We start from the raw sequence: 25,759 nt of genomic DNA, 5'->3' as shown, positions 1-25,759 counted from the left end.
ATGCTGCAGTGATGCTGAGGGTCGTACTTGTTACATCGTATCTACCCAGTGCGAGGTTGTCTACGCTGGACGCGTCAAAGCGAATGCACGAATCATTTGTCCGTTGTGTAAATTGCGCAAGTATGTGTAGTACTTCAGAAGTAGAACGGGTCGCATCCAGTGTAAACTGTATCACTGATTATATAATGGGTAGGGTACTATTTGCTTTTGACGTGCTGTGTCGTGCCACTTGCATCTGGTGTAGAGAGCATGTTACTGATCATGGTGCTCAGAATCTGTGAATGATCATAATTGGTGTATAATCCTGAGTTTATCCTGATTCACTGATCCTGATGGAAATACAAAGAAGCCTTAAACTCCAGTAATCTTTCAGAAAAGGTGTTTTAATCACAGCACTTCAGCACAATTTAATGCCCACAAAATACCATTCCATTCAGGGGTGCAAAATCAGAGTGTAAAGCAAAATGTGATGGTTGTATTGAGAACCTGTATCGATATGTCAGCGCAATGTGGCAGATATCTGATTGGCTTGACCCGATCAGCCTATTTGTGGATTTGTCTGCATGTCTTGATGCTAGAAGTGTTTCAAAATCCTTAAATGTGTGCGGTGATCCACAAATGCACAGGAAGCCATTCTCAAATCAATGCCAGGCAGAGCTGTGTTTGTGGCAACACATTTGTCATTTTTTTTAATTTACAAATCTTACTTTATTTATTTGTGAATTTTATTCACTTGTGTGAATCTCAATCTATTTATTTGGAAAAATGGAACAACCCCCCCACCCCCATTTGTTCTCCACGTCTCTGTGGCAGAGGTTCTGACATTTTTTTGGTCCCATCTGGCAGCTGCACAGCTTGTTTGTGTTGGCTGAGCTTTGCTTGTTCCAGTGCTTTGCTTCTCTTTCGTGGAACAGACAGAGGAGGAGGAGGGGCTCTGGTCCCTCTGTCCATTCCAGCAACCATGATAAAGAACCTCGGGCCATTAGCACACTGGCTCCCTCTCCAAACCAAAGGAAAAAGACCTTCTCTACTGATGGCAGCCCTGCACTTAGTCTAGTGTTAGTCTAAAGGAGACCTTGTTTACTCGCACTTATAATTCATTTAATATCGCCTGACTGTTGGCCTACACATGTAACACTGCACTAGACAATGGCTATGTTCACATTAGAGACTTAAATATTTAGTTGGTTTGATAATTTGGCTTTGTTTACATTTGTGTTTATGTGTATGTTACCTTTTGTAATCAGTGTAAACTGATCGGCTCCCTCCCTGTTTACAGATACCATAACGTCACCTGCTTTGCACATGTCGATAACCTTAATAACAAGATCTTATGTTTGGAAGGCTGCCAAGTAAACTCAAATTCCAAACCTAATTTACTAATACTGCTTAATTTTGATTTCTTGTAAAGCTTATATTGTTTTAAGAGTTTAAACAGAAGTGAAACATCTCATTAAATTAGATTTGCTTTCTCTGGAAAATGAAATAAGCCTAAAATCTGTTTCTGTACTAACTCTGCCATACAAATGTTCTTTGTTTTTTGTTTTTGTTTTTATTTTGATGGTTTATACTCTATTGAAAAAAATATTACATTATTTTTTTTATTTATTTAATGTGGTCCGCACCTTTATGGACGGTTAAATGTTATGTGATGTGACTCCCCAACAAATTTTTAAATGCTGTTCTTTTGAACTTTCTATTCATCAAAAATCATGTAAGAAATATATCATGGTTTCCACAAAAAGATTAAGCAACACAACTGTTTTCAACATTGATGATATTAATAAGACATGTTTCTTGAGCACCAAATCATCATATTACAATGATTTCTGGAGGATCATGTGACACTGAAGACTGGAGTAATGACAATTCAGCTTTGCCATCCCAGGAATAAATGACATTGTAATATATATTCAGATTAAGGATGCACGATATATCAGCCACTATCTCGGAATCATCCGACATGTGTTAATTTTTTTTACGTTATTGTTATCTGTGGAGGCTATATTTTATTTTATTTATGGCACATGCATTTTGGTTGTTTATATGTTAATGTTGTGCAATGACCTGTTTACATTATTTAGGAATTATTTTGGCAGTAGTTGGTTTTTTGTTGTTGTTTGGTTGTTTGTTTGTTTTTTGGATAAGGAAAGTTGGCCATAGGAGTGTAGAATTAATTTTAAAAGTTGAGGAATCTTACACTGGTTTAAACTAGCCTAGTTTATTGTACTATGTGTTTGATTTAAATTTAAAGTCTTGGTACATGACTTTTGATGGCGAGTCTCTTATTTTTGTAATCAGGCTCTCAAATATTTATATCAAAATTTGGAATCAGATTTAGATTTATCTGACAATATAGCGGTTATCTACTTTTAAATATAAAGAATTATTGGTATCGGACAAAATTTTTGTGTCGGTGCATCCCTAATTAAAATACAAAAAAAGTTAATTTAAGTTCTAATAATATTACTGTTTTGTTTGGTTTTTTTATTAATTAATAAATGCATTGTAATGTCAAGTTCACACTGCGTGATTTTCAAAGTCGTCAGATCACTGTTCTTTTCACACTACGATGGCTCGGTGACGGCGTTTCACATTGCATGGCTTTACAATAGGAAGAATCGCTGACACCTCTGTCTGGTCCGCAAACTACATCAAACACACGCGAGAAGTGATAAGGAAATAATGCAAGGTTACGCGTGAGACTGGAGTTCTCGTGCAAGACTGGAATTTTTATTAAAAATGTTAGCCCGCAAGAAGCTTGTGATCGAAATTGTCTGTGTGCTAATTTGCAGCGAAAAAAGGAGAAAAAGAAAAATAGATTATGGAGGAGGAAATGGTTGGGGAGACGCGGGTCTAGAACTCCTCACTAAACTTCCCGCTGCTCTGTATCTTGCTCTCTCATTGGCTGTAGGTCATTGCCGATGTAATTTTCAGTCAGAACACATTTCACACAGCAGGATTTTGAGTCGCAGACAGGTCCAGATATTTAGCACGCCAAATATGTCACGGACGTCAGCGACACATAGTCGATTCTCTTAGAGAGCGTCTTTGATAATTCACACTGTGTGATTGTATCGCATGAACGATTAATTTGTCGGGTGATTTCTCAATCTGTCGGCGAGTGAAAATCGAATCTAACATCGTGAGCATAACAGACTTCTTTATAAAAAAATAAAAAAATAAAAAAACGTACCGATCCTAAACTTTACAATGGTAGTATGTCAATAACCCGCATTTGTGTCATATTTATGACTATAGATGCAAAGGGTCCAGTTCTGAAAAATCAGATCTGTGGCATATGTTTATGGATTTTCATGAACATTGGGCCATGTGCTTTCATGGAAAAAGAGGGGGAGGAATGATATTTTACTCGTGCATTCTGTCATCATGAGAAAGACGCTCTTTAAACTCTCTCCCTTTACACTTACAAAATAAAACATTGGGGTCATTGTGTTTTGTATGTGTGGATGGTGTTTCCTCAGTCTCTGTTCATCTGAGCACCACCTACAGTTCTTGGTTCTGATTGGTCCGCCTTTGCTCTGTTTAGCTTTTATCCCTCTTGATCATCTGCTTCTTCTCTGTTCATATTTCCCCCCTTCTCCTTGGTCCTTTCTTTATCTTTGTGACATCTATGTCCTGTTATTCATCACACATGTTAACATCATTGTATGCTTAGCACATTTATATGTCTGGCCTCCTTTGAGATTTAGTTCCAGAAATCCTGCATATTTACCCTTTGACCTACATTCTGTGTTTGTGTCATATGCATTAGAAGTTTTCAAAAAGCAAGAAAGGTGTTTTGTTTTTTTTGTTTTTTGTTTTTTGTTTTTTGTTTGGGGGGGTGCTTTTTTATGGGAAAAAATTAAAGACAGGGATGGATCAAAAGTAACCAGACAGGAATTTTGTCTGATTCAGTCAAGAACAGGGATTATTTGGAGCATGCGTTTTGGTTTGCTTTCTGGCTTTAAACTTACGTGACATCCGTTTTGTGGTCTCTGTCACAATGGCTAACAGTAAAATGTAGAGAACTCCTGGGTCTTCCCAGAATCCTGGCAAAGTGTTTTTGTTTTTTTTAATTCTTGCTTTATTTAATTTCCAGTTTATTTCACATAAAGATTCATTCTAACAGCAAGTTGCTATTAGTTTTAAAGGTGCCCTTGATTCAAAAATTGAATTTACCTTGGCATAGTTAAATAACAAGAGTTCAGTACATGGAAAAGACATACAGTGAGTCTCAAACTCCATTGTTTCCTCCTTCTTATATAAATCTCATTTGTTTAAACGACCTCCGAAGAACAGGCGAATCTCAACATAACACCGACTGTTACGTAACAGTCGGGGTGTACGCCCCAATATTTGCATAATGCCAGCCCATGATGTTCCCAACGTTATAAAAGGCATTAGAAAAGGGCAGCCAGTTAACGTCTGGAGCTGCACACAGCCGAATCATCAGACTAGGTAAGCAAGAACAACAGCGAAAAATGGCAGATGGAGCAATAATAACTGACATAATCCATGATAGCATGAAATTTTTTACTGATATTTGTAAATTGTCTTTCTAAAAGTTTCGTTAGCATGTTGCTAATGTACTGTTAAATGAGGTTAAAGTTACCATCGTTTCTTATTGTATTCACGGAGACAAGAGCCGTCGCTATTTTCATTTTTTAAACACTTACAGTCTGTATAATTCATAAACACAACTTCATTCTTTATAAATCTCTCCAACAGTGTAGCAATAGCCGTTAGCCACGGAGCCCAGCCTCAAATTCACTCAGAATAAAACTTAAACATCCAAATAAATACTTTACTCACATAATTCGAAGCATGCATGCAGCATGCATGACGAACATCTTGTAAAGATCCATTTGAGGGTTATATTAGCTGTGTGAACTTTGTAAATGCGCTGTAATATAGTCGAGAGCTCGTGTGGCAGGGAGCACGCGATTTTAAGGGGGCGGCGCCGAGTGTAAATCAGTGCATTGTTAACGATGCCCCAAAATAGGCAGTTAAAAAAATTAATTAAAAAAAATCTATGGGGTATTTTGAGCTGAAACTTCACAGACACATTCAGGAGACACCTTAGACTTATATTACATCTTGTGAAAGAACGTTCTTGGGCACCTTTAAGAAACTTTATTGAGTGATAGTGCAAGCATGTGCAACAGAGAACTTAATAAATGTAACTAAAATATTCACTTTGAAATATTTGTTAGCCTTAAATCATATTTCATTGAAGTCTTACATGTAGTGGAAGTAATGGTATTGCCTATTTGGTGTTTACTGATACATTATTCCATTACTTCATAGCTGGGCTGACACAACTTAAGGTGAACTGCTAGTTTTTCTTGTGACGGGAACCTGGTCACAGGTCTGTGCTCTTGAAAAGGTCAGCTGTCTAAATGCTTCTGTTATTGTGGTTCTTTTCCTTTTAAAGCAGATAACGCGACCTTCACAGGAAGACAAGACAGACGACAAGAACGAAGAGGACAAATCGGAGAAATCAGAGAAGAAAGAGGACGAGGAGAAGAAGGAAGAGGAGGAGAAAGATGAAAAAGAGGACTCCAAGTAAGTACCATGGTTCGTTCCCATTTTTTCTAAGTTGTGATGAACTGGCCTCAATTCACCCTTTTGCCCCAACTCCACTATGAAATGTCAAAGGCCACATACCCACTGAAAGTTTGGGAGTGACAACAGTACAGTTATTGTTCTGTTAAAGCAGGATACGCTCTCAAAATGGCAATGTTTGGAGAAAATTTTGCCCTTTATATCAGAAAGAACCTTTACCCTCAAACCAACCTAATGATAAAAATCAGATACATGTTTCTGTTTCATGTTTCATTGCTGTCACAATGAGTGTGCAGTACTGTAAAGTAGGTGAGATGATCTGTTTTCTGTGAGGTGATCCTTATTGTAACAGATAAGCTTAAGATTAACCTCATTAAGTCAATTGGTTTGGAGGAGACTATGATTTACTTGGGACCTGTTACAGTATCTCACAGAAGTGAGTACACCCCTCACGTTTTTGTAAATATTTTATTATATCTTTTCATGTGACAACACTGAAGAAATGACACTTTGCTACAATGCAAAGTAGTGAGTGTACAGCTTGTACAACAGTGTAAATTTGCTGTCCCCTCAAAATAACTCAACACACAGCCATTAATGTCTAAACCGCTGGCCACAAAAGTGAGTACACCCCTAAATGAAAATGTCCAAATTGGGCCCAAAGTGTCAATATTTTGTGTGGCCACCATTATTTTCCAGCACTGCCTTAACCCTCTTGGGCATGGAGTTCACCACTGGAGTCCTCTTCCACTCCTCCATGACGACATCACAGAGCTGGTGGATATTAGAGACCTTGCGCTCCTCCACCTTCCGTTTGAGGATGCCCTACAGATGCTCAATAGGGTTTAGGTCTGGAGACATGTTGTTATCATGTTGGAATAATGCCCTGCAGCCCAGTCTCCGAAGGGAGGGGATCATGCTCCGCTCATTCATGGTTCCCTCAATGAACTGTAGCTCCCCAGTGCCGGCAGCACTCATGCAGCCCCAGACCATGACACTCCCACCACCATGCTTGACTGTAGGCAAGACACACTTGTCTTTGTACTCCTCACCTGGTTGCCGCCACACACGCTTGACACCATCTGAACCAAATAAGTTTATCTTGGTCTCATCAGACCACAGGACATGGTTCCAGTAATCCATGTCCTTAGTCTGCTTGTCTTCAGCAAACTGTTTGCGGGCTTTCCTGTGCATCATCTTTAGAAGAGGCTTCCTTCTGGGATGACAGCCATGCAGACCAATTTGATGAATTGTGCAGCATATGGTCTGATCACTTCAGAAACCGCTGTATGGTCTTGGCCACCATGCTCCAGCTCAGTTTCAGGGTCTTGGCAATCATCTTATAGCCTACGCCATCTTTATGTAGAGCAACAATTCTTTTTTTCAGATCCTCAGAGAGTTCTTTGCCATGAGGTGCCATGTTGAACTTCCAGTGACCAGTATGAGAGAGTGAGAGCGATAACACCAAATTTAACACACCTGAGACCTTGTAATACTAACGAGTCACATGACACTGGGGAGAGAAAATTTTCACTTAGGGTTGTACTCACTTTTGTGGCCAGCAGTTTAATGGCTGTGTGTTGTTATTTTGAGAGGACAGCAAATTTACACTGTTCAACCTGTACACTCACTACTTTACATTGTAGCAAAGTGTCATTTCTTCATGAAAAGATATAATAAAATATTTTTAAAAATGTGAGGGGTGTACTCACTTCTGTGAGATACTTTATCATTATCAGGAATTCAACAAAAAGTTGAATTCATCATGAAAAACTGGGTTTTTTGACTCGATTCTATGAATATTCAAAAGGATACAGAGGTGGTTTTATGGTCTGAGTGTGCTTCTGTTAAGGAAACTCTATAGTGAACTTTGTACGACTAATATATCATAGCAGGTGAGAAACTTGCACAGTGTCTGCATTTGCAACTCTGAGCTCTGCTCGCTCAGACCATCTGAATAGATGTAATAGTTGAGTTCAGTGCAGAGGAGAGCCTTTATTCCTCGTCTTTGCCTCCACAGGGACATCAGTAAAGATAAAGAGAAGTGTGAGGGAGAGGAGGAAGAGGGTAAGGAGCAGAGCACGCCACGCGGCCGAAAGACTGCCAACAGCCAGGGCCGACGCAAAGGCCGCATCACCACCCGCTCCATGGCCAATAATGAGGCTGCGTCTGTGGTGGCTGAAGAACCACCTCCACCACCACCTGAACAAGGTAACATGCACAACTGTTATTTGATCTTACTTCAGCTACATTGTCACTACATATAATTTTTCAAGCATGTTTTTATGCCTTGCAAACTTAAACATTTGAGTTGATGTGATGCATTAAATATTATTGTAATTGTAAAATAGTCGTCATGCTTAATATTTTTGTAGAAAACCATGATACATTTTTTTCTGGATTCTTTAATGATTCGAAATTTCAAAAGAAATGCATTTATTTCAATTAAAAAACTTTTATAACCATATATGTGTACTTTTAATTAAATCAATGCCTCCTTAATTATTAAATTCTTTATTTTTTTAAAAGGGTAGTGTAATTAATTTCAAGCTATTTTTTGCAACTCAAACACTTAAATTCATGTAATAATTTTTTTTTTATAAAATAAAATTGTTGAATGAAAAATATACATACATTTTTATTATGCATGTAAGTCACTAAAAATATTTTTGTTTATTTTTTTCCTCTTCATGGGACCAGCAAAATGTGAAAAGTAAAAATCTGAACTAATGACCTAACTGGGCAGCAGATTTTTTTTTTTTTTTTTAGTAAAAAGATTTTTAAATTCTTACCTTATTGTTGAGATTTAACTTTTTTTGTTTCGGTCAAACTGTCAGTGTTTGTTTTTGTAAATCATGTAACATTGTTTGGAAGTTGGGAGGTGACTCATGTTGACAGCTAGTCAACTAGGTTGGCAATATTGTAATAAACTACAAAAAGTAGGCAAAAAAAAAAATGTAATCACTAAACTGAAAACTGAATTACACTGAAAATATATTGTGGGAACATCTGAGAGCTAGTGATCTGTCCAAACAAACTCATTTGCTTATAATGAATCTGACTTCCCTATATTAGGGCACATACACGCACAAGCACAAATGAGCCCAAGTCCTGATGGTTTATTCTGTGTTGCTTAGTTCTGCCAGAGCCAACACCCCCTTCTAAACCTGAGCAGGTGCAGAAACCAGCTCGAGAGGCTGCGAAACCCTCTCCCACAGCCAGCGCAGACACAAGAGGTAAGAGTTATTTCTCACATACTTGCCTTTTTGTTCAAATAGATTTTCAAATCCACACACTCACTCCCTTTACTCTCGCACCTCTCAGAAAGGTACATCTGTTTTGTACTGTGGTGTCTGTCTGCTGATTGTGCGGTCAGTCTGTAGAAGTGTGATCACTTCCTCGGCGACCTCATTACAAAGCCTGAAAGTCACCTAGTTTGCTGCTTTCTCTGACCGCAGCAAGGTGTACGTGCGTGCTTGTGGGGTTTGCTTCAAATACTGTTGTGATAAAAGGCCTATCAGACAGAAACACTGTAGGTTTGATCCTTGAGGCTCACAGAACAGCAGCATTATTTCACTTCTGTTCTTTCACTGACATCTAGAGAGTTTTTCTTAATTTTACTGTTTATTCCCTTTGCAGTCTTTTGTTCCCTCCTTTCGTGTTTTTTTTTTTTTTTTTTTTTTTCTGTAGCTCTTTTGCTCCGTCTCTCTCTCGCTCTCTCAGTGAGATTGTTTGTCCATTCTTTCCTATCTCCGAATCGCTCTCTTCTTCCTGCCACCCAATGCCAGACTCAAGGTCTCTGAGTTTGTGTTGCCGTGGTGACAGCGGGTGGAGGGATCGCCATGGAGACAATAATGAGAGGCAGGTAAACGCAGCGAGTCTCAGGAGGAGTTTGATTAGAGTGAAAAGGGGAATGAAAGACCGAACTGATTGTTTCATTTGGCTTTTGGTGCCACTTTAAAATGAATTAAGAGACCTCAGTTCTCAGTAATTAGTGTTCATTTCAGCGCCCACGTCAGAAAATGTGGCTAATTAGTGTTCCGTACCTTAAATAAGGGTCACCAGTTGTGTTTTGTCATTCCCGTTGTTTTATGATGGAGTCTCCAGTTTTGCCTCTGCTCAGTAGAGCTTTTAAACCTTAAGCCCTCATGGGCTTAAAGGGGTCTACCCATCTCGCCTGATGAAGTTTGTACCTGTGATTGATTTTTATCTCGTCATTCTCCGTCTTTAAAATGGGTTTAAAGTTTTAAACGGGCACTCAAGAGCCATAATGCACCAATTCCACGTCTAAACCGCCATGACAAAAGCAACAGAGTTCAAGCTTATGAATGTAACGCACACACTGTCAGGGGTCATGGGGTAACGTAAACAGTGTCTAGTGGGTCACCAAAGAGACGTTTATTTGAAGAGTTTTAGCGGAGACTCACCGCACTAGTCATCCAAACACTGTGGGGACACACACTCGCGCTCTCACATAAATGTCAGAGGTTCATACTGTGCTAAATCTGTCTTAGTGTTTAGTCAATTTCAAGGAGACCCTCAGAGCGGGCGGGAGAGGAGAGCACAGGCTGTCTTTCTCTCTTTCTCTGTCTTTCTCTCTCTCTCTCCCTCTCTTGCTCTCACTGTAGTTTGAGTGGAAATTACGCAGGGAGGGGTTGTTGCGCTGCTCGCTTCAGCTTGGCTACTGTTATGAGACAGACTGCCTAATGATATGGGTGAGTGAGTGAGTGTGTGCATGTTGGTCTTAGACCCAGAAGGGTGGTGCTTCTGCACTCCTCCACTGTCTGCCTGAGATCAGCTGACTGGACTCTCCGACAGACAGCGAGAAAGAGAGAGATAGGAGTAAGAGAGAGGTGAGACTGCCTAGTTGAGTCCAGTGCTCCAAGAAGGGAAAGCAATAAACGGGGCAAAGGACAGAAAGCGGCTGAGGACAGAGAGAGAGAGAGAGAGAGAGAGAGACCAAGGGAGGGAGGGAAGTTCTTGAGGAGGGTGGAGGTCTCTGCAGCCCCCAAGTATAAACAGATAGAGAGGGAGGGTGCGAGATGAGCCGTGTCGTGTAGCGCTGCCTGAGTTTTCCCTCACTGACGCTGACGGTGTGTGTCGCTACAGGCGCGGTTGAAGCTGGAGAGACGTCTCGCTGGACAGAGGATGAGATGGAGATCGCCAAAAAAGGTACTGCTTGACTTTTACTTCATCTCCCTCCCCCACTCCTTCTCTGGTTTTCAGTTGGCTCAATCTTCACACATGCACAAACTTTTCATCTCGCTTTTGCACAATTTATTTTATGTCTTTGTGGTTTTGCATATTTTCCTGTGTTGGGGAAGTTGGTTGGGGTTGCATTTGTGAGCATCCTCTTTGTAGTGATTATTCAGATCAGAAACTGAAGTAACTGTGACTGTTTGACACACTAGAAACTTTACAAGACGACTATTCACCTTTAAACACAGTGAAAGAATGACAGTAATAGTGCAGAGGGCAAATGTTTTGCTCTGAGTTTAAAGTTTATTGAAAGCTTTTTGGATCTCACAGAAAACATGTCCAGGTCACATCATGTCACCCCGTAATTAAACAGGAAGAAACTAAAGCCTTGTTTTCGGACGATTATGGTATTATTTCATGACAGTTTAGCACATTTTCCACAAAATTCTTATTACTGTAAGGCAAAAAAAATATTGTTCTCATTAATGCAATGCAAATTTATATCGTATATAAATATACACTACATATTTAGAAGTAAGGATACATTAAATTGATCAAAAGTGACAGTAAAGAATTTAATAATATTACAAAAGATTTTTATTTCAAATAAATGCTGTACTTTTGAACTTTCTATTCATCAAAGAATCCTGGATATTGGTTTCAAAAAACATATTAAGCAGCTGTTAACTTTTTCAAGATTTATAATCATAAGAAATGTGTCTGAAGACTGGATTAATGGCTGCTAATGCCATAAAATGCATTTTAAAATATACTGAAATGGTTGTTTTTAATTATAGAAATATTTCACAATATTACTGTTTTTACAGTATTTCTAATCAAATAAATACATTCTTGGTGAGCATAAAAGACTTACCGACCCCAAAAATTTAAATGGCATCCTGTAATTTTCCTTTTGGTTTGACTGTATTACCATGGTGTGTAAATAGTTTGCAGATCAGAAATATAGCATAATTTCCTTACATTGCAGTAATGAGATTTATTATTGTTATTAGTTTTATTAGGAATGAGAATGTGGAAGAGAAATGTGCTAAATCTAAATGGTCCTAAAATACGCTTCATTTACTTAAAGAAAAAAAAAAAACTATTGGTGAAATATGGCTTGGACATGATCTTGACAGCTTTCAAAAGATTCTCTTGAACAGGCCTAGGTTCAGCTGCACACTTCAGTTTGCAGTTCTGTCTCCACAGTCGTTGTCAGTGTGACAGCAAAAATGGACCAAGAAAAAGAGGCTTCCTCTTTTTGCACTGAATCAAACAGTGGAATTTATTTTCTGGTTGGTGTTTTGTTTTTGGCTGATTGCATTAATGGCCTGGAAAGGAGAACAGTGAAAAATAGAGGTCGTCTAAATAAATTATTTTTATTTACCTCATCACAACAACTTTTGTGAAGCATTTTTTGTACGTTTGTTGATCAGCCCTTCTGAGACCTCTAACATATACACTATCGTATACTCTAAGATAATGAAGGGACACTTATGTTTTTTGCATTAAGCAAATTTACACACACATGTACAGTATATTGACAGATCAACAAATTTAAGTGCAGTGAGTGTTTGCATTACTAAAAAATTAAAATCACTCTCAGACACATTAACAAACAAACTACCGCTAGAGCTTTTTAAAGCATCAGAGCTTGGAGAAGTGTTTTCAGGTCAGACTGCGGTCATCTGAGTGCATTCCTTTTGCTTCCTCTTTCTTTGTGCTCTTTTTCATCTTCTCTTTAGTAGAGGGGAAGTTCAGTCCACTGAGGAACAAACATGAAGGAAGGTGTGTGTGTGTGTGTGTGTGTGTGTGTGTGTGTGTGTGTGTGTGTGTGTGTGTGTGTGTGTGTGTTTCTCCCTGTATCTTTCGCACAGACCTCTGGTGAGCCTTCAATGTCACAGTTCAGTTTAATTGGAGGACAGTCTAACATGATTGGCTCAGGACTAGGAGAACTGCACACTGAGTTTCAGCATTTGTTTGGAGGAACTGAGTGTTGTTTTATATTCTGACATGAATCACTGTAGCTGCTGTGTAGACATGAGAGGCACTGTACCGTTTTCCGAAACAACAGGCGGCAATAAAGTTCTTTAGTTTCATGATTTGTTAAGTCATGCACATTCTTGCTTGTGTTTGTATAAAACAGGTTTTACTCTGTCGCACGATGTCAGTGGGGCGAGATAACCGAGAGAAGCTTTATGTAGAGCCGAATCAAGGTCAGCTTGTGCCATAAACCACTGCGGCTCAAGGTGGTTGATGTTTGCAGTGATTCATTTAGTACTCATTCAGTATACCACACACAATTTCATTATGAGTCTAGGTGCTAGTTGTTGTCTCCTTTCCAGCACACTGTGGTTAACTTCTTGGACAAGTGATTTTTCACTTTTGTGCTGGTCCTTGACAAATGACAAACTATTTAAACCTGTGTCATTTCAAGACATCTAGTTCTTCCATCCTGGCTTGTTGAGTACAAATACAATGTTGATAGCTTCATCTTGGGCTTGGATTTCTGTTAGAATTGCTCAGTTGCATAAGTCTTTAGGGTATTTGTTTTCTTTGAACAATTGCTGTAATGTACTGAGAAAAAATATCATAGGGAATTAGTACATGTGAGTGTCACAGCCTCTTGAGTATTTGGCACTGTTTACTGTCCTCTTGGTGTCTGAGAACATCCAGCTAGTTGGAATATCTCAGTTGGCAGTTGGTGGTGTGGGCTTTCGTGATCATGGCAGTGATCAGTGACATGTGAACTGCTCTGATCTGGTCCAAACTTTTCTTGTAAATGCAAAGGCACACACAGCATCACAGACTTAATTTGGTTTCTGTGCTGACTGTGTAGCTCGATTACTTTCTGGGGATCACTTAAAGTATGACAAATAAAATAGAAACGCAGTGTTCATAGCACAATGTGTTTATTCAATGTAAATCTTTTTTTTTTTTTTCACTAAAACTGACAACTGCTGCTGGCACGCATGAATGCATACTAGGACACACCCTGAATGGACAAATACAAATTACACACATTCACAGGGTAAAGTCACTTTATACAACACAATTGTTTCATTTTATTTTGCCAGCAAATAGGACATTTTAAGAACCTGAAAAATGGCAGAAGAAACCTCTTTTACTATTCCAGTAGATTTGTCGTCTATATACTGTTGTCAAGCTGTTTGGAGTTGGTTAGTGTGCCACTGGCTTTTAAGTTTGAAAGGTTGAAATTGAGTCATTTCAAATTTCAAAATTAGGAATTTAGCTTGAAAGTGAAAGCTTTCCACATGCAGGTTTGACATCAGATTCGAGATGGTCACATGAATTAGCTACACTGACCAACAGAAATCTGCTTGGTTTGAAAGAAACTTCTGTGTGAATGGCTCTTCAGACATCACTACACTCTTCACGATTTTTTTACCTGCAAAATTTTGTTGAAATTTGAGAGTAAATGCAACTGTTGTTAAGGTACCCATGGATAGCAATCCTTTCTGATTTCTTGACTTAATATTGATAATTTGTTATCAGTGCAACCTGAAGTATCATCATCACTAATGTTTCGTCCTGTTGGATGCTCAAAAATCAGGTGTTCAGCTAGAGTTGCACAGTCATTTTGACTGAAACCCAGCCATATTTCATGTTTAGATGTGTTAAGTGCCTCTGGAGGAAAGATGGTCTTCATGTTATCATGGGTCCTTTATTGAACGTTCTTGTGGTCAATAACAGGCACCATCCAGCCAGTCAGATAACTATTAGTAATGCTTTTAAACATTTTATTGCTAAGGGTTTTGTTGCAGTTGGTGGAAGGTGACTTTTCTCTCTTCATTCATAATCTTTCCCTCTTTCTCTTGTGCGCAGGGCTAGTTGAACATGGTAGGAACTGGTCAGCCATTGCTAAGATGGTAGGCACTAAGAGTGAAGCTCAATGTAAGAACTTTTACTTCAACAACAAGAGACGATACAACCTAGACAACCTTCTACGGCAACACAAGGTACAGGTACAGATCCAGCATTCATTGAATAAATCTGCTACATCCAAACATTCTCATTGCATGGCTGAAATATCTGAACAGTGATTTATCTCATTTATTGGCCAACAAATCTTGTATTTAAGTGTCTCTAGAGACACTTCTCTCGATCAGAAGTTTCTGCATTATTGAAATGTTCACATAGGATATCTGATATTTTACTATAGATATTTATATATATATTTTAGTAATTTATTTTATCTTATATGTTTTAAAATATTAAAATGATCACAATCACGACTCTACATCTAGATATTTACACTACGTTTCAAAAGTTTGGGGTCTTTTTGAAAGAAGTTCTGCATTTCTTTAATTAACAAAACAGTAAAAACAGTGATTATTATAAAATCTAATTTCAATTTAAAATAACCGTTTTCTATTTTAATGTTTATGTAATTTATTCTTGTGATGGCAAATCTGAATTTTCAACATCTTTACTCCAGTCTTTAGTGTCACATGATCCTTCTAAAATCATTTTAATATGCTGATCTTCCTGACTCCAAACTTTTGAATGATGTTTATCTAATATCTCTCCTAGTTACTGAAAAACTAGTTCAAAACTAACATTTTCTTACTAGCCACAGTTGCTTTGGCTGTTTTTATGCATAATGCTGAAAAAGTAGTGTAAGAAAGTAGTTACACAGAAAGTGTTTCTTAGGAAGACAAAAAATTGTGAAATGTCTTGCATTGTATGCACATGATTGTGGTATAATTTATTGTAAACCAACTATTCCTCATGTTGTTGTGTGCAGGGTTCCCGACTCCGTGGAAATCGAGACTCATCACAGAGTGATCCTGCGCCTGATGAGGACGAGGAGAGTGACGGTAGGATCTCTCTTTGTGGTTTTAACTCTTTTACAGCCGCTGCTTCCAACATAAGCTCTAATGCTTAAACAAACACCCTAAAACCCATCGCTGTCAGTCTATTTCTCTGTGACCCATGAACCCAGAGTCCGATCAAGCAGAGAGGAAAAGAAGCAGTGGGGCCGTAATGTAAAGAGAGCTGAAACAGACTGACACAGAAAGAGAGGGATGAGAGTGAGAGAGCAGTAGTGCAGTGTGCTGACCTGTCTGACTGCAGTGCGTTTGATTAGATTTGACAGCAAAACCCCAGACCGCGCTGCACTGCCACAGAGGTCAACATCCTCCCTCTACTTCTGTCTGTATGCTTAATGAGTGAGAATCAGAAGAAGAAGAAAAAAAAAAGAACCAGTCGGGTGGGGGAGGTGGATGAAAGGGAGAGGAAATGAGTGAATTAGACAGAAACACAAAGAAAAGAGAGTGGAAATAGAGGGAATATGCAGAAGGGATGAAAGATCTGTACTAATTCTGCCTGCCATTCTCAGTCTTATGAAAGCATTCCCTGGCTAAAACCTCAAAAAAGTGTGCTGAAAGGAAACAGAGTACTTCTGCTGAGTGTGCTGTTATTCAGGTACTGTTGTGAGTGATAGTCAAGTCACCTTATTTATATAGCACTTCATACAATATAGGGGTGCGTTTCTCGAAAGCATCGTTAGTCCCATTGAACACTATTGGTAATGGCGGAACTTGCGACCATAGTTCACTTTGGGAAACGCACCCCGGATTGTTTTTAAAGCAGCTTTACCGTGATAAACAGGAAAATAGTTCAGTGATGCAAACAGAATTCCATTCTGCTGTAGAGCAGCTCTAAAAAGTTAGTAAACGGTCATTATTCAGTTGAAATCATTTGTGTTGATTCAGTTCAATAACTATGTAAAGTTGGTCAATTATGGAATGGGTTCAATTCATCTATAAAGCAGCTCTGGAGAAAACGGTGATGTCATCATCCAGCTTATTTAGGTTCTCATCCAATAGTGACTGCAATAGTGAGTGCATTCAAGTCATTAAAGGGTTAGTTCACCCAAAAATGAAAATTCTGTCATTTATTACTCATCCTCATGTCGTTCCACACCCGTAAGACCTTCGTTCATCTTCAGAACACAAATTAAGATATTTTTGTTGCTCAGTGAGGCCTTCATAAGGAGCAATGACATTTCCTCTCTCAAGATCCATAAAGGTACTAAAAACATATTTAAATCAGTTCATGTGAGTACAGTGGTCAAATATTAATATTATAAAGCGAAGAGAATATTTTTGGTGCACCAAAAAAAAAAAAAAAAAACGAAAAACGACTTATATAGTGACGGTTTGAGCATTCGCTTAGTGAGGTCTGAACGTGCTCTGACAACGGCAGTGATGTCTCGCTCTCATTGAAGTATAAGTGCGAGACATCACTGCCGTTATCAGAGTGCGATCAGACCTCACTAAGCGAGTGCTGAACGCAGTTGGACATGGTGTATTAGAGTTAAAAAATGATATAAATACTGTTCGTTTTCTCGCACAACCGATCGTTTCGTGTCTTAGGACATCAATGTGTCGTCACGAGCCGCAGGGTTTAATTTGGATTTGTCTCTGCATATTTTTTGCATCATTTGTGTTCTACTGAAGAAACAAAGTCACCTACATCTTGGATGCCCTGGGGGTAAGCAGATAAACATCAAATTTTCATTTTTGGGTGAACTATCCCTTTAATGTTAAAAACCGTTGTGCTGCTTTATAATTTTGTGAAAAACGTGATACAATTTTTTTCAGGATTCTTGATTATTAGAAAGTTCAAGAGAACAGTATTTATTTGAAATAGATATTTCTTACATAATGTAAAGGTCTTTACTGTCAGTTATAATTAATTTTAATAAATCCCTGCTATGATATTTTTTTTAACTTACTGACCCTAAACTTTTTAATGGTATTCCCTTTCCTTAGATTCCATAGATTTCTCTTAGCAAAAACAGAAAGCTGCAAGGCTGCTTCCCTGGTCTGCTTTCCTTGGTTACTTGGGAAGCTACATGTGCTAAATTCTGCTGTCTTCTGTTCTCCCTCCTCTCCTTCCCTCAAACCTCGCTCTTTCTGCTTTTTTCTTTCTGCTGACATACTCCTGGAGCCAAGCAGGTTAGCCTTCATCACTTTCCATCGCTCTCCGAGAGACACCAAGAACCAGATAGACTATGAGAGTGGCAGAGAGCCTCCACACAGCAAGAGGAGGAAGGAATTATAGATGATGGAGAGGAGACATTTTCAGACAGGGAATGGAGGAGGGAGAGAAGGATAGTTGCTTTCTAGTTGTCGGTTATGTCCTGCTGCTTTGGCTTTCTTGAGGACAACTTGACTCTTTGCAACCTGCAGGCAGGTGGAATACATCTGTGTGTGTATGTGTTATGCCTGTTCCTGTGGAGATGTAAGTTAGTGAACTTTTGCTTGGTGGGTTATATATAGCAAGATTCAATAAATTGATCAAAAGTGACAGTGAAGACGTTTATAATGTCAGTGATCGTTTGAACTTTGCTACACATCAAAGAATCCTGAAAAAAAACTGTTTTTACTGTATTTTCAATCAAATAAATTGGTGAGCATAAGAGACTTTCACTATGCATTAATCACAGGAACAATCAAACGGTAGTGTGTATGCAAAGTTGCGTGTATTTTATATGTAGCACTCCCTGCGGTCCTGGTGGATGTTTCACATGGCGAGAGTGTCAAGGTAGTGATTAGCCAAAGGATGTTTGCGGTCCAGAAGTGCATTAGCTTGATTGCGTGATGCCGCGTGCAGCGATGGTGACCTCAAATGCCACCTCTGCTCTGTCACGGCAGGGTTGTTTGGGTTTTCTGCTTCTCTCCCTTTGTGTTTCTGTTGCAGAGATTGAAATAGATTGGATTTGATATTCTGTGCCCTCTTTGCACAGATGAATGAAGAATTTAAAGAGGATGTGATGGCTCAATCATACGCTCTTTCATCTCCTTTCCTCAGGTCCCGATAACAGTTCGGACACAGAGAGTGCACCCTCTCCATCTCAAACCGACCCCTCCAAATCCTCTGACTCTCTAACTCATCCCAGCTCAGCTCTGGATGGCGCATCAGACCTGGATGTCACGACATCCAAGGGCCCGGCGGCAGATGCCAAAGGCCAGGAGCCTCTGTACAGCGAGCTGCGGGTGAAAGTAGAGAAGAGTCCCGAAGGAGGAGCTGGAGACGGGCTTCCTCAAGATGAACGAACACACTCGGCATATGAAATGCAGATCCATCCTAAGAGCGAGCCACAGGATGTGGAGATGACCACACCCAGCAGTGAAAGAGCACAGGTGCAAGTGAAGACTGAGCCAGAGGTCAAGGACAAGGAGGAGAAACAAGGGGAGCAGCAACACTCCGATAATGACTCTAGCGCCACCTGCAGTGCTGATGAGGATGTGGAGGCCGAACCTGACCGACAAAGGTCAGAAAATGCTGGTCATGTTTTATTATGGGGTGTTTGTACAGAAAGTGCTATTGGTTTCTACTAGTATCATGGATAAGGTGGTGCTTTAATTTAAAAAAATAATTAATTTGTGTGAATTCATTTCAATTATAAATGTAAATATAAAATGATACATTTAAATTGCTCCATTTCTGTTGCCTGTGAGATCATTGGTTCGATTCCCTGAGAATGCATTGTGTTGAATACAGTAAAAATACAATAAATTTTGCGTTGAATTCAGTAAAAAAATGTTCGCCGACCAAATATGAACTACTGGCATGACGAAAACTAATTCTGCCTGCCAATAAATGTTGAGCCATGATGTGTAATACATTTTTTACATAGTAAAGTTTTATTTGAATAGTTTTTATTTTAATTTACTTACCTAAGTGAATTATATTATAAGTGCAAAGATCGTAAAAATTTTATATTGTACAAAAGTAGGGGTATAGACTGTGAATGAATGAGAAATTACTTCCGGCTGCTTTGCCATTTTGTCGTAACTCACAATAGAGTATCAGTAGCTAATACATTTTATTCTCTTGTTCCTTCCTTGCTGTGGCAGACTTTTCTCTTTGGAGAAGCCATCATTGCTGGGCACTTCAGGCTCAGTGGTTGTGTCCTCAGCCAAACTCCTCAGCATGCAGCAAATACAACAGCGGGCCGCCACCATCCCCCCTATGGTCAGTCCCCATAGCCTCTACCCCCACTTAGCATTCAGATATGCCCCTCTGGACAGAGACAGGGCCCAGCCACCCCGCCACGTGAGTCCTGCCTCCATCTCCACTTCCGCAGATCAAGCATTGTGATTCGCTTCTGCGGCAATCAGCAAACAAATCAGCAAATGCCAATTGATTTTCCACACTGTGAAATCGTGATGAATGAGAATATGTTTGATTGCTCTAGGCTGATCAGTCGGTTTGGAGGCTGTCTGTTGTGGCGATTTGGTGTGGCTGTGAAATGAATTTAATTTAACTAAGGCCCTGATTGGCCATTCACAACAATTACACCGTAAAAATGTAGCATCTTGTTGCATAGCAAATAGCAGCTATTACTTGTTAATGGTATTAAGTCATTAAGTCATCCACCTTTAAATGACAAATTTAAATATTTAATCTAATGGAGCATTTTTGGTGTACATCAATCCAGCATTTTGCCCACATTTGTATCCTCTCTCTTACGGAATGGTTTGTTTAGGTTTCAGCTCCATTTGGTCACAGTGGTGTTCCCGGAGGTGCATTGAGCGGCTTTGCAATGTTCCAGCACCAAATCAAAGCTGTGCATGAGTCCGTGCAGGAGGACAAACAGAGACTGGACCAGAACGAGTCTGATCGCAGACCACGAGTCACCACCCACAGCCCCACTGTACTGGACCGAGAAGGTGAGTCAGACACAGGAGGAGTGAGAGAGAGAATGCACAAAAATCGCTCAAATGTGGTAAACTGAGAAAACCCCATAAATCTACCAGCAATCATTCCCACTTTTCATTTTGCCTTTGCTCTTTGTTCAGTATCCACTTTAGATATTTGGACAGAGCGGATTCATAGGCTAACAGCTTGTAGTGTTGTAGTCAAGACCAAGACCAGATTGTGTTGAGATCAAGACAGGACCAAGACTTTGAGGGGTTGAGACCAAGGCAGGGCGAGACTGAGTCAAGACCAGACCAGCTTTCCTTAAATTCATCTAAAAGATCCACACTTACTGCCTGTTTCTGATATTTAATCAATACATACAATTAGAATAATAAGACACTATATAGAGCTGTTACCAATCAAATAACATCATTAACAACAAAATTCATTTTTGCACTGTAGAGATGGCACAAAAGGTGCATCTGAATTGGTACAATTACACCTGCATTAATAATGTTGAGTCAAATGTTTAAATAAACGAACAAATAAACGAGAAAAAAAAATAAAGTTTATTAAACGTATGTATAATACCTATATCAAGGTTGCAATCGTGCTCATATTTGTGAAAACAGCTCTCTTGCTCGTTATATTGCTTTAATTATGTTATAATAAAAAAAATGTGATACAAGTACTTTTTTGCGATCATATCTTGAATTTTGCAGGCATTTGTATTCATTTTGGTGACATTTTTGACAATCCCCCATTAATTACTGACCGGAACAACATTAACAAAATAAATCAAGTAAAGTAAATTATTGATTGCATTTGAAGCAGAAAGTTTTACATCCAATCACATTAATGATGTTAACAAATAAATCAGACAATGCACCTGCAATTTATTGATACTGTATCCCTTCAGTTGTAGTCTTGATTGAAATCAAATTCTGAGTCGGCTTAGCCTGAGACCGAAACAAGTTGTGCAATGTGTACAAATGTGTACAAAAATACAAATGTGGTCAAGGCAGAAACAAGACCAAGACCTTCAAAAAATGGTCTTGAGACTAGTGTTGAGTACTACAACACTAACAGCATGGTGTAGCGCTCTCAAGAAAAAACAATTTGTAGAGAATCTTGGTCACTAAAAAAAAAAAAAAAAAAAGTTATTACATTAGCAATCAATCACTAGTAGTGTAATATTGCCCAGTCATAACAAAAACATTCTTTTTATAGTTAGTGATGCACAAAACATTTTATATTTTTATTGTTTTGCACATTCATAAACATCCAAGTTTGAGCAGATATTCGCAAACACAGTATTTCACAGTAAACACTGGTCTAAATATTCTTAGACTGTAACATTCATCATGTTAAACGTGTTAACACTATTACTTGTATATTGTGTTGATTTTTTTTATATTACAGAGCATAAAAACATTGTGTCATACAACGTTTAGATGCGGTGAAAGGTTGCTTATATATTTCATATATCAACATGATTTCACACTTTTTAGTCTGGCAATATAGTTTGGGAAAAGCCCAACTAGAAAATGTGTACACGTTTATGTAAAAATAACATAACTAATGTAAGTATGAAAAAAATGAATGATTTGTCAGAAATGATATCCTCTGCTGGATCAAGCCATGCATCACATCACATTACTCTGAGGTAAATTCAAGGCTTAGTTCTCACAGCGTGTCTTCCAAAAATACTCACATTAACGTATGAATAGCCTACAAAAGCACAAAATTGTATTATTGTGAGTGTGGGCAGGGTTTAAGCAAACAAAATCGTTGGTGAAGTCTAGCATACAGCACTAGAGTAACGTCTGTCATTTTTATTGGAAAATCCATTTGTGACATTTTGGTTAGTTACACGGTCAAAACAGTTTTTAAAAATAAAAAGTGCATGAATTAATTTTTCACAGTAAGGTATAAAATCCATTAAAATCCCCTCCATTTCTTGCAACTCTAACAAACGTGAATTTGCTAATGATTGCTTTTACCTCTGATTATTTCTTTGTTTTATAGAAGGTAAAAGACAGTATAATATTAATGTTCAGAAAACTTACTGGCATGGCCAGTTTGGAATTAAAATCTCAGAGGAGCTTTGGTAATTTTGACATTGCCCATCCTCCCAAATATAGAACTAATCCCATCCAAGAACATTTGTCACTTTTTGTTTAGGAAAACTCTTGACCAAAAAAGCTGTCTCTGAGGGGAAGAGAGCAATGAACAATATAAAATTGAGGTTACAGAAACACCCCTGAGACAAACAGACAGAAAGACAAGCAGATGGACCGCTGCATAACAAAAAGATTGTGATGTGCCTGTAGTGCCTCTGTTCTATCCTCCCATGCACTCTCGCTCGGATTTTACATGCCAAGAAGTTTGAGCAAAGACAGTAACGGCAAAGACAGATGTTTTTTTTTTTCTGTTTTTCCTCCTCCTCTTCAACTGTTTTATAATGGGTCTCCAAAACAGATTTTTGAAGGGTGTCGAATGCGCGGGAGAGAGACAGTGGGCTTTGCTCTTCTCAGCTAAGAAACACAGTGCTGTTTTTGATAGAGCCAGACAGAAGCAGCCAACCAAAAGGAACATTAGGTCACTCTCTTGTAGAGATATCCATTAGAAACACCAAGTTTTCCTTGACCTCTTTCTCACAGAATGGCAGACTGTAGCTCTAAAAACCTGCATTGACATTTCACTTGCCAGAGCATTTACAGTGATAGCACTGAATTAGCCTTTCTATATCTTTACCTTTGATTAATGTATGGTGGACTTTGAGTATGGTTTGAATAAGATGTTTTCATGATCACTAATAGAGAGTACTGCTATTAGAATGTGCACTTGTCATTCTGTTTTCGCCTGTCTGCTTGATGTCTGTGAGTATCTGATAGCCTTTCGTCTATGTCCTGTCCCCAGGTAAGACATTCGCTTACATGCCATATGATCTGAAGCTGATGGAGCAGGAATCTCATGGTGGAGTGGGCAGACCAGGCTCTCCATACAGACTCTCTCCTCGGGAGCCTAGCAAAGCCTCACCCCAGCCCGACGGCAGTAACGCCACCCGGTATAGTGTACCTCCAGGTAAGCGGTCCTTTCACCCTGTATCCATGCACAATTTTTTAGAAACCTGCATCTTGTTTTTGTTCAGGCAGATATTGAGAGTATAATTGGAGTGTAAGAACGATAGTCTGACCTCATTGATGTAAGCACCATGAGCGATATAAATCGCCTTAATGCCTTATTAAAGGTGCCCTAGAACTTTTTTTAAAAAGATGTAACATAAGTCTAAGGTGTCCCCTGAATGTGTCTGTGAAGTTTCAGCTCAAAATAGATTTTAACTGCCTATTTTGGGGCATCATTATAAATGAGCCGATTCAGGGCTGCTGGCCCTTTAATTCTCGTGCTCCACGCCCACGGAGCTTGCGCTTGCCTTTAACAGCATAAACAAAGTTTACACAGCTAATATAACTCTCAAATGGATCTTTACAAAGTGTTCGTCATGCATGCGGCATACATGCGTCGGATTATGTGAGTATTGTATACTGTTATATTGTTTACATTTGATTCTGAATGAATTTGAGGCTGTGATCCGTGGCTAACGGCTAATGCTACACTGTTGGAGATATTTATAAAGAATGAAGTTGTGTTTATGAATTATACAGACTGCACGTTTAAAAATGAAAATAGCGACGGCTCTTGTCTCCGTGAATACAGTAAGAAACGATGGTAACTTTAACCACATTTAACAGTACATTAGCAACATGCTAACGAAACATTTAGAAAAACAATTTACAAATATCACTAAAAATATCATGATATCATGAATCATGTCAGTTATTATTGCTCCATCTGCCATTTTTCGCTATTGTTCTTGCTTGGTTACCTAGTCTGTTGATTCACCTGTGCAGATCCAGACGTTACTGGCTGCCCTTGTCTAATGCCTTTCCTTTCATAGTGTTGGGAACATGGCTGGCATATGCAAATATTGGGGCGTACACCCCGACTGTTACGTAACAGTCGGTGTTATGTTGAGATTCGCCTGTTCTTCGGAGGTCGTTTAAACAAATGAGATTTATATAAGGAGGAGGAAACAATGGAGTTTGAGACTCACTGTATGTCATTTCCATGTACTGAACTCTTGTTATTTGACTATGCCAAGATAAATTCAATTTTTCATTCGAGGGCACCTTTAAGAAAACTTCATATACGATCTCAGTCTTTGTCTCTTATGCTCACCAAGGCTGATCGAAAATACAGTAAATAAAAATTGTAATATTGTGAAATATTATTACAATTTTCAAATTACTGTGTTGTATTTCAATATATTTTAAAATGAAATTTATTCATGTGATGGCAAAGCCGAATTTTTAGCATCCATTACATTTTTTCCAAGATTCTTTGATGAATAGAAAGTTTAAACGAGCAGCATTTATTTGAAATAGAAATCTTTTTTAACAATTATAAATCTTTACTGTCACATTTTCATCAGTTTACTGTGTTTTATCAGTTTACAGTTTACTATGTATGAGTCAAACAAAGCTAATAGAGATGTGGACTTCATTGATGGCCTTTGGGCTAATTGTTGAGAGCCCTTTCGAATCTGTCTAGTTTGGACCTAAAGATTTTGACTTTGCAGTTAAAAGTATCTGTCACTTTCATTAAGTCATACATGTTCATGCTATGTGAAGTATTTTTGCTTCAGTGTTTTAGACCTGCATATAGACAGGTACACAAGTTGGATTTTCAGTCATTAGCACCCTTGTCTGGAGCCTGTAACCTGACAGTGTGTCGCTAGCAGACTGATAAAGAACCAGACTCTGCTTTTCCTTAGAGGAACTCACATTTGTTTGTAAGATACATGGCTTTTATTAGTCAGGTCAGCGAGTTTCTTCCTGAAGTAAACCTTGAAGCTCTCACGAGGCTCAGCCCATGTGACTGATTCCCTTATCAGCCCTACCCTTACAACCTGGAAACCGTTCTCATGGAGACAAACACTTATAGAACACACTGGACATTTCTATTGGGGAGAGAAAAAAATACAGTGTACGTCAAGTAAACAAAATGTTCTAGTAGGACTGTTGTTCATGCAGGTTTATATGGTGATGATGTGTGGAAACAATGATAAGGTTTCATGATGAACTTTGGCACGAGACTTCAGGCTTCAGTGACCTCTCCTATGAGGACCTAGATTGAGTGGAATGATTGATGTTTGCATTATTGACCTGGTAAACAAAACTTTCTCTCTGTGTCCTACATGCATGCTACATCAATAACATGAACACTACTGTTGATGCAACTGGATATCACA

At 38.8% G+C, this 25,759-nt stretch overlaps 1 protein-coding gene across 18 annotated transcripts in view; it reads left to right on the top strand.

The window, feature by feature from the left end:
* Window positions 1-25,759, top strand: part of ncor1 (nuclear receptor corepressor 1) — a 101,079-nt gene that overhangs the window by 51,804 nt on the left and 23,516 nt on the right. For 12 of the 18 annotated variants that reach the window (XM_048188300.1, XM_048188296.1, XM_048188307.1 and 9 more), the window contains 10 exons: window positions 5,438-5,568; window positions 7,589-7,779; window positions 8,706-8,804; window positions 10,678-10,740; window positions 14,614-14,753; window positions 15,536-15,608; window positions 18,610-19,072; window positions 19,659-19,857; window positions 20,291-20,474; window positions 23,368-23,532. In XM_048188300.1, the coding sequence (XP_048044257.1) occupies window positions 5,438-5,568; window positions 7,589-7,779; window positions 8,706-8,804; window positions 10,678-10,740; window positions 14,614-14,753; window positions 15,536-15,608; window positions 18,610-19,072; window positions 19,659-19,857; window positions 20,291-20,474; window positions 23,368-23,532 (1,708 nt within the window). The remainder of the gene's footprint in view (window positions 1-5,437; window positions 5,569-7,588; window positions 7,780-8,705; window positions 8,805-10,677; window positions 10,741-14,613; window positions 14,754-15,535; window positions 15,609-18,609; window positions 19,073-19,658; window positions 19,858-20,290; window positions 20,475-23,367; window positions 23,533-25,759) is intronic. The other 6 variants (XM_048188297.1, XM_048188311.1, XM_048188314.1 and 3 more) reach the window with 4 other exon arrangements.

This window comes from Megalobrama amblycephala, linkage group LG4, assembly GCF_018812025.1.
Source record: "Megalobrama amblycephala isolate DHTTF-2021 linkage group LG4, ASM1881202v1, whole genome shotgun sequence".
Taxonomy (NCBI): Eukaryota; Metazoa; Chordata; class Actinopteri; order Cypriniformes; family Xenocyprididae; genus Megalobrama; species Megalobrama amblycephala.
This window is presented reverse-complemented; position numbering and strand designations above follow the sequence as displayed.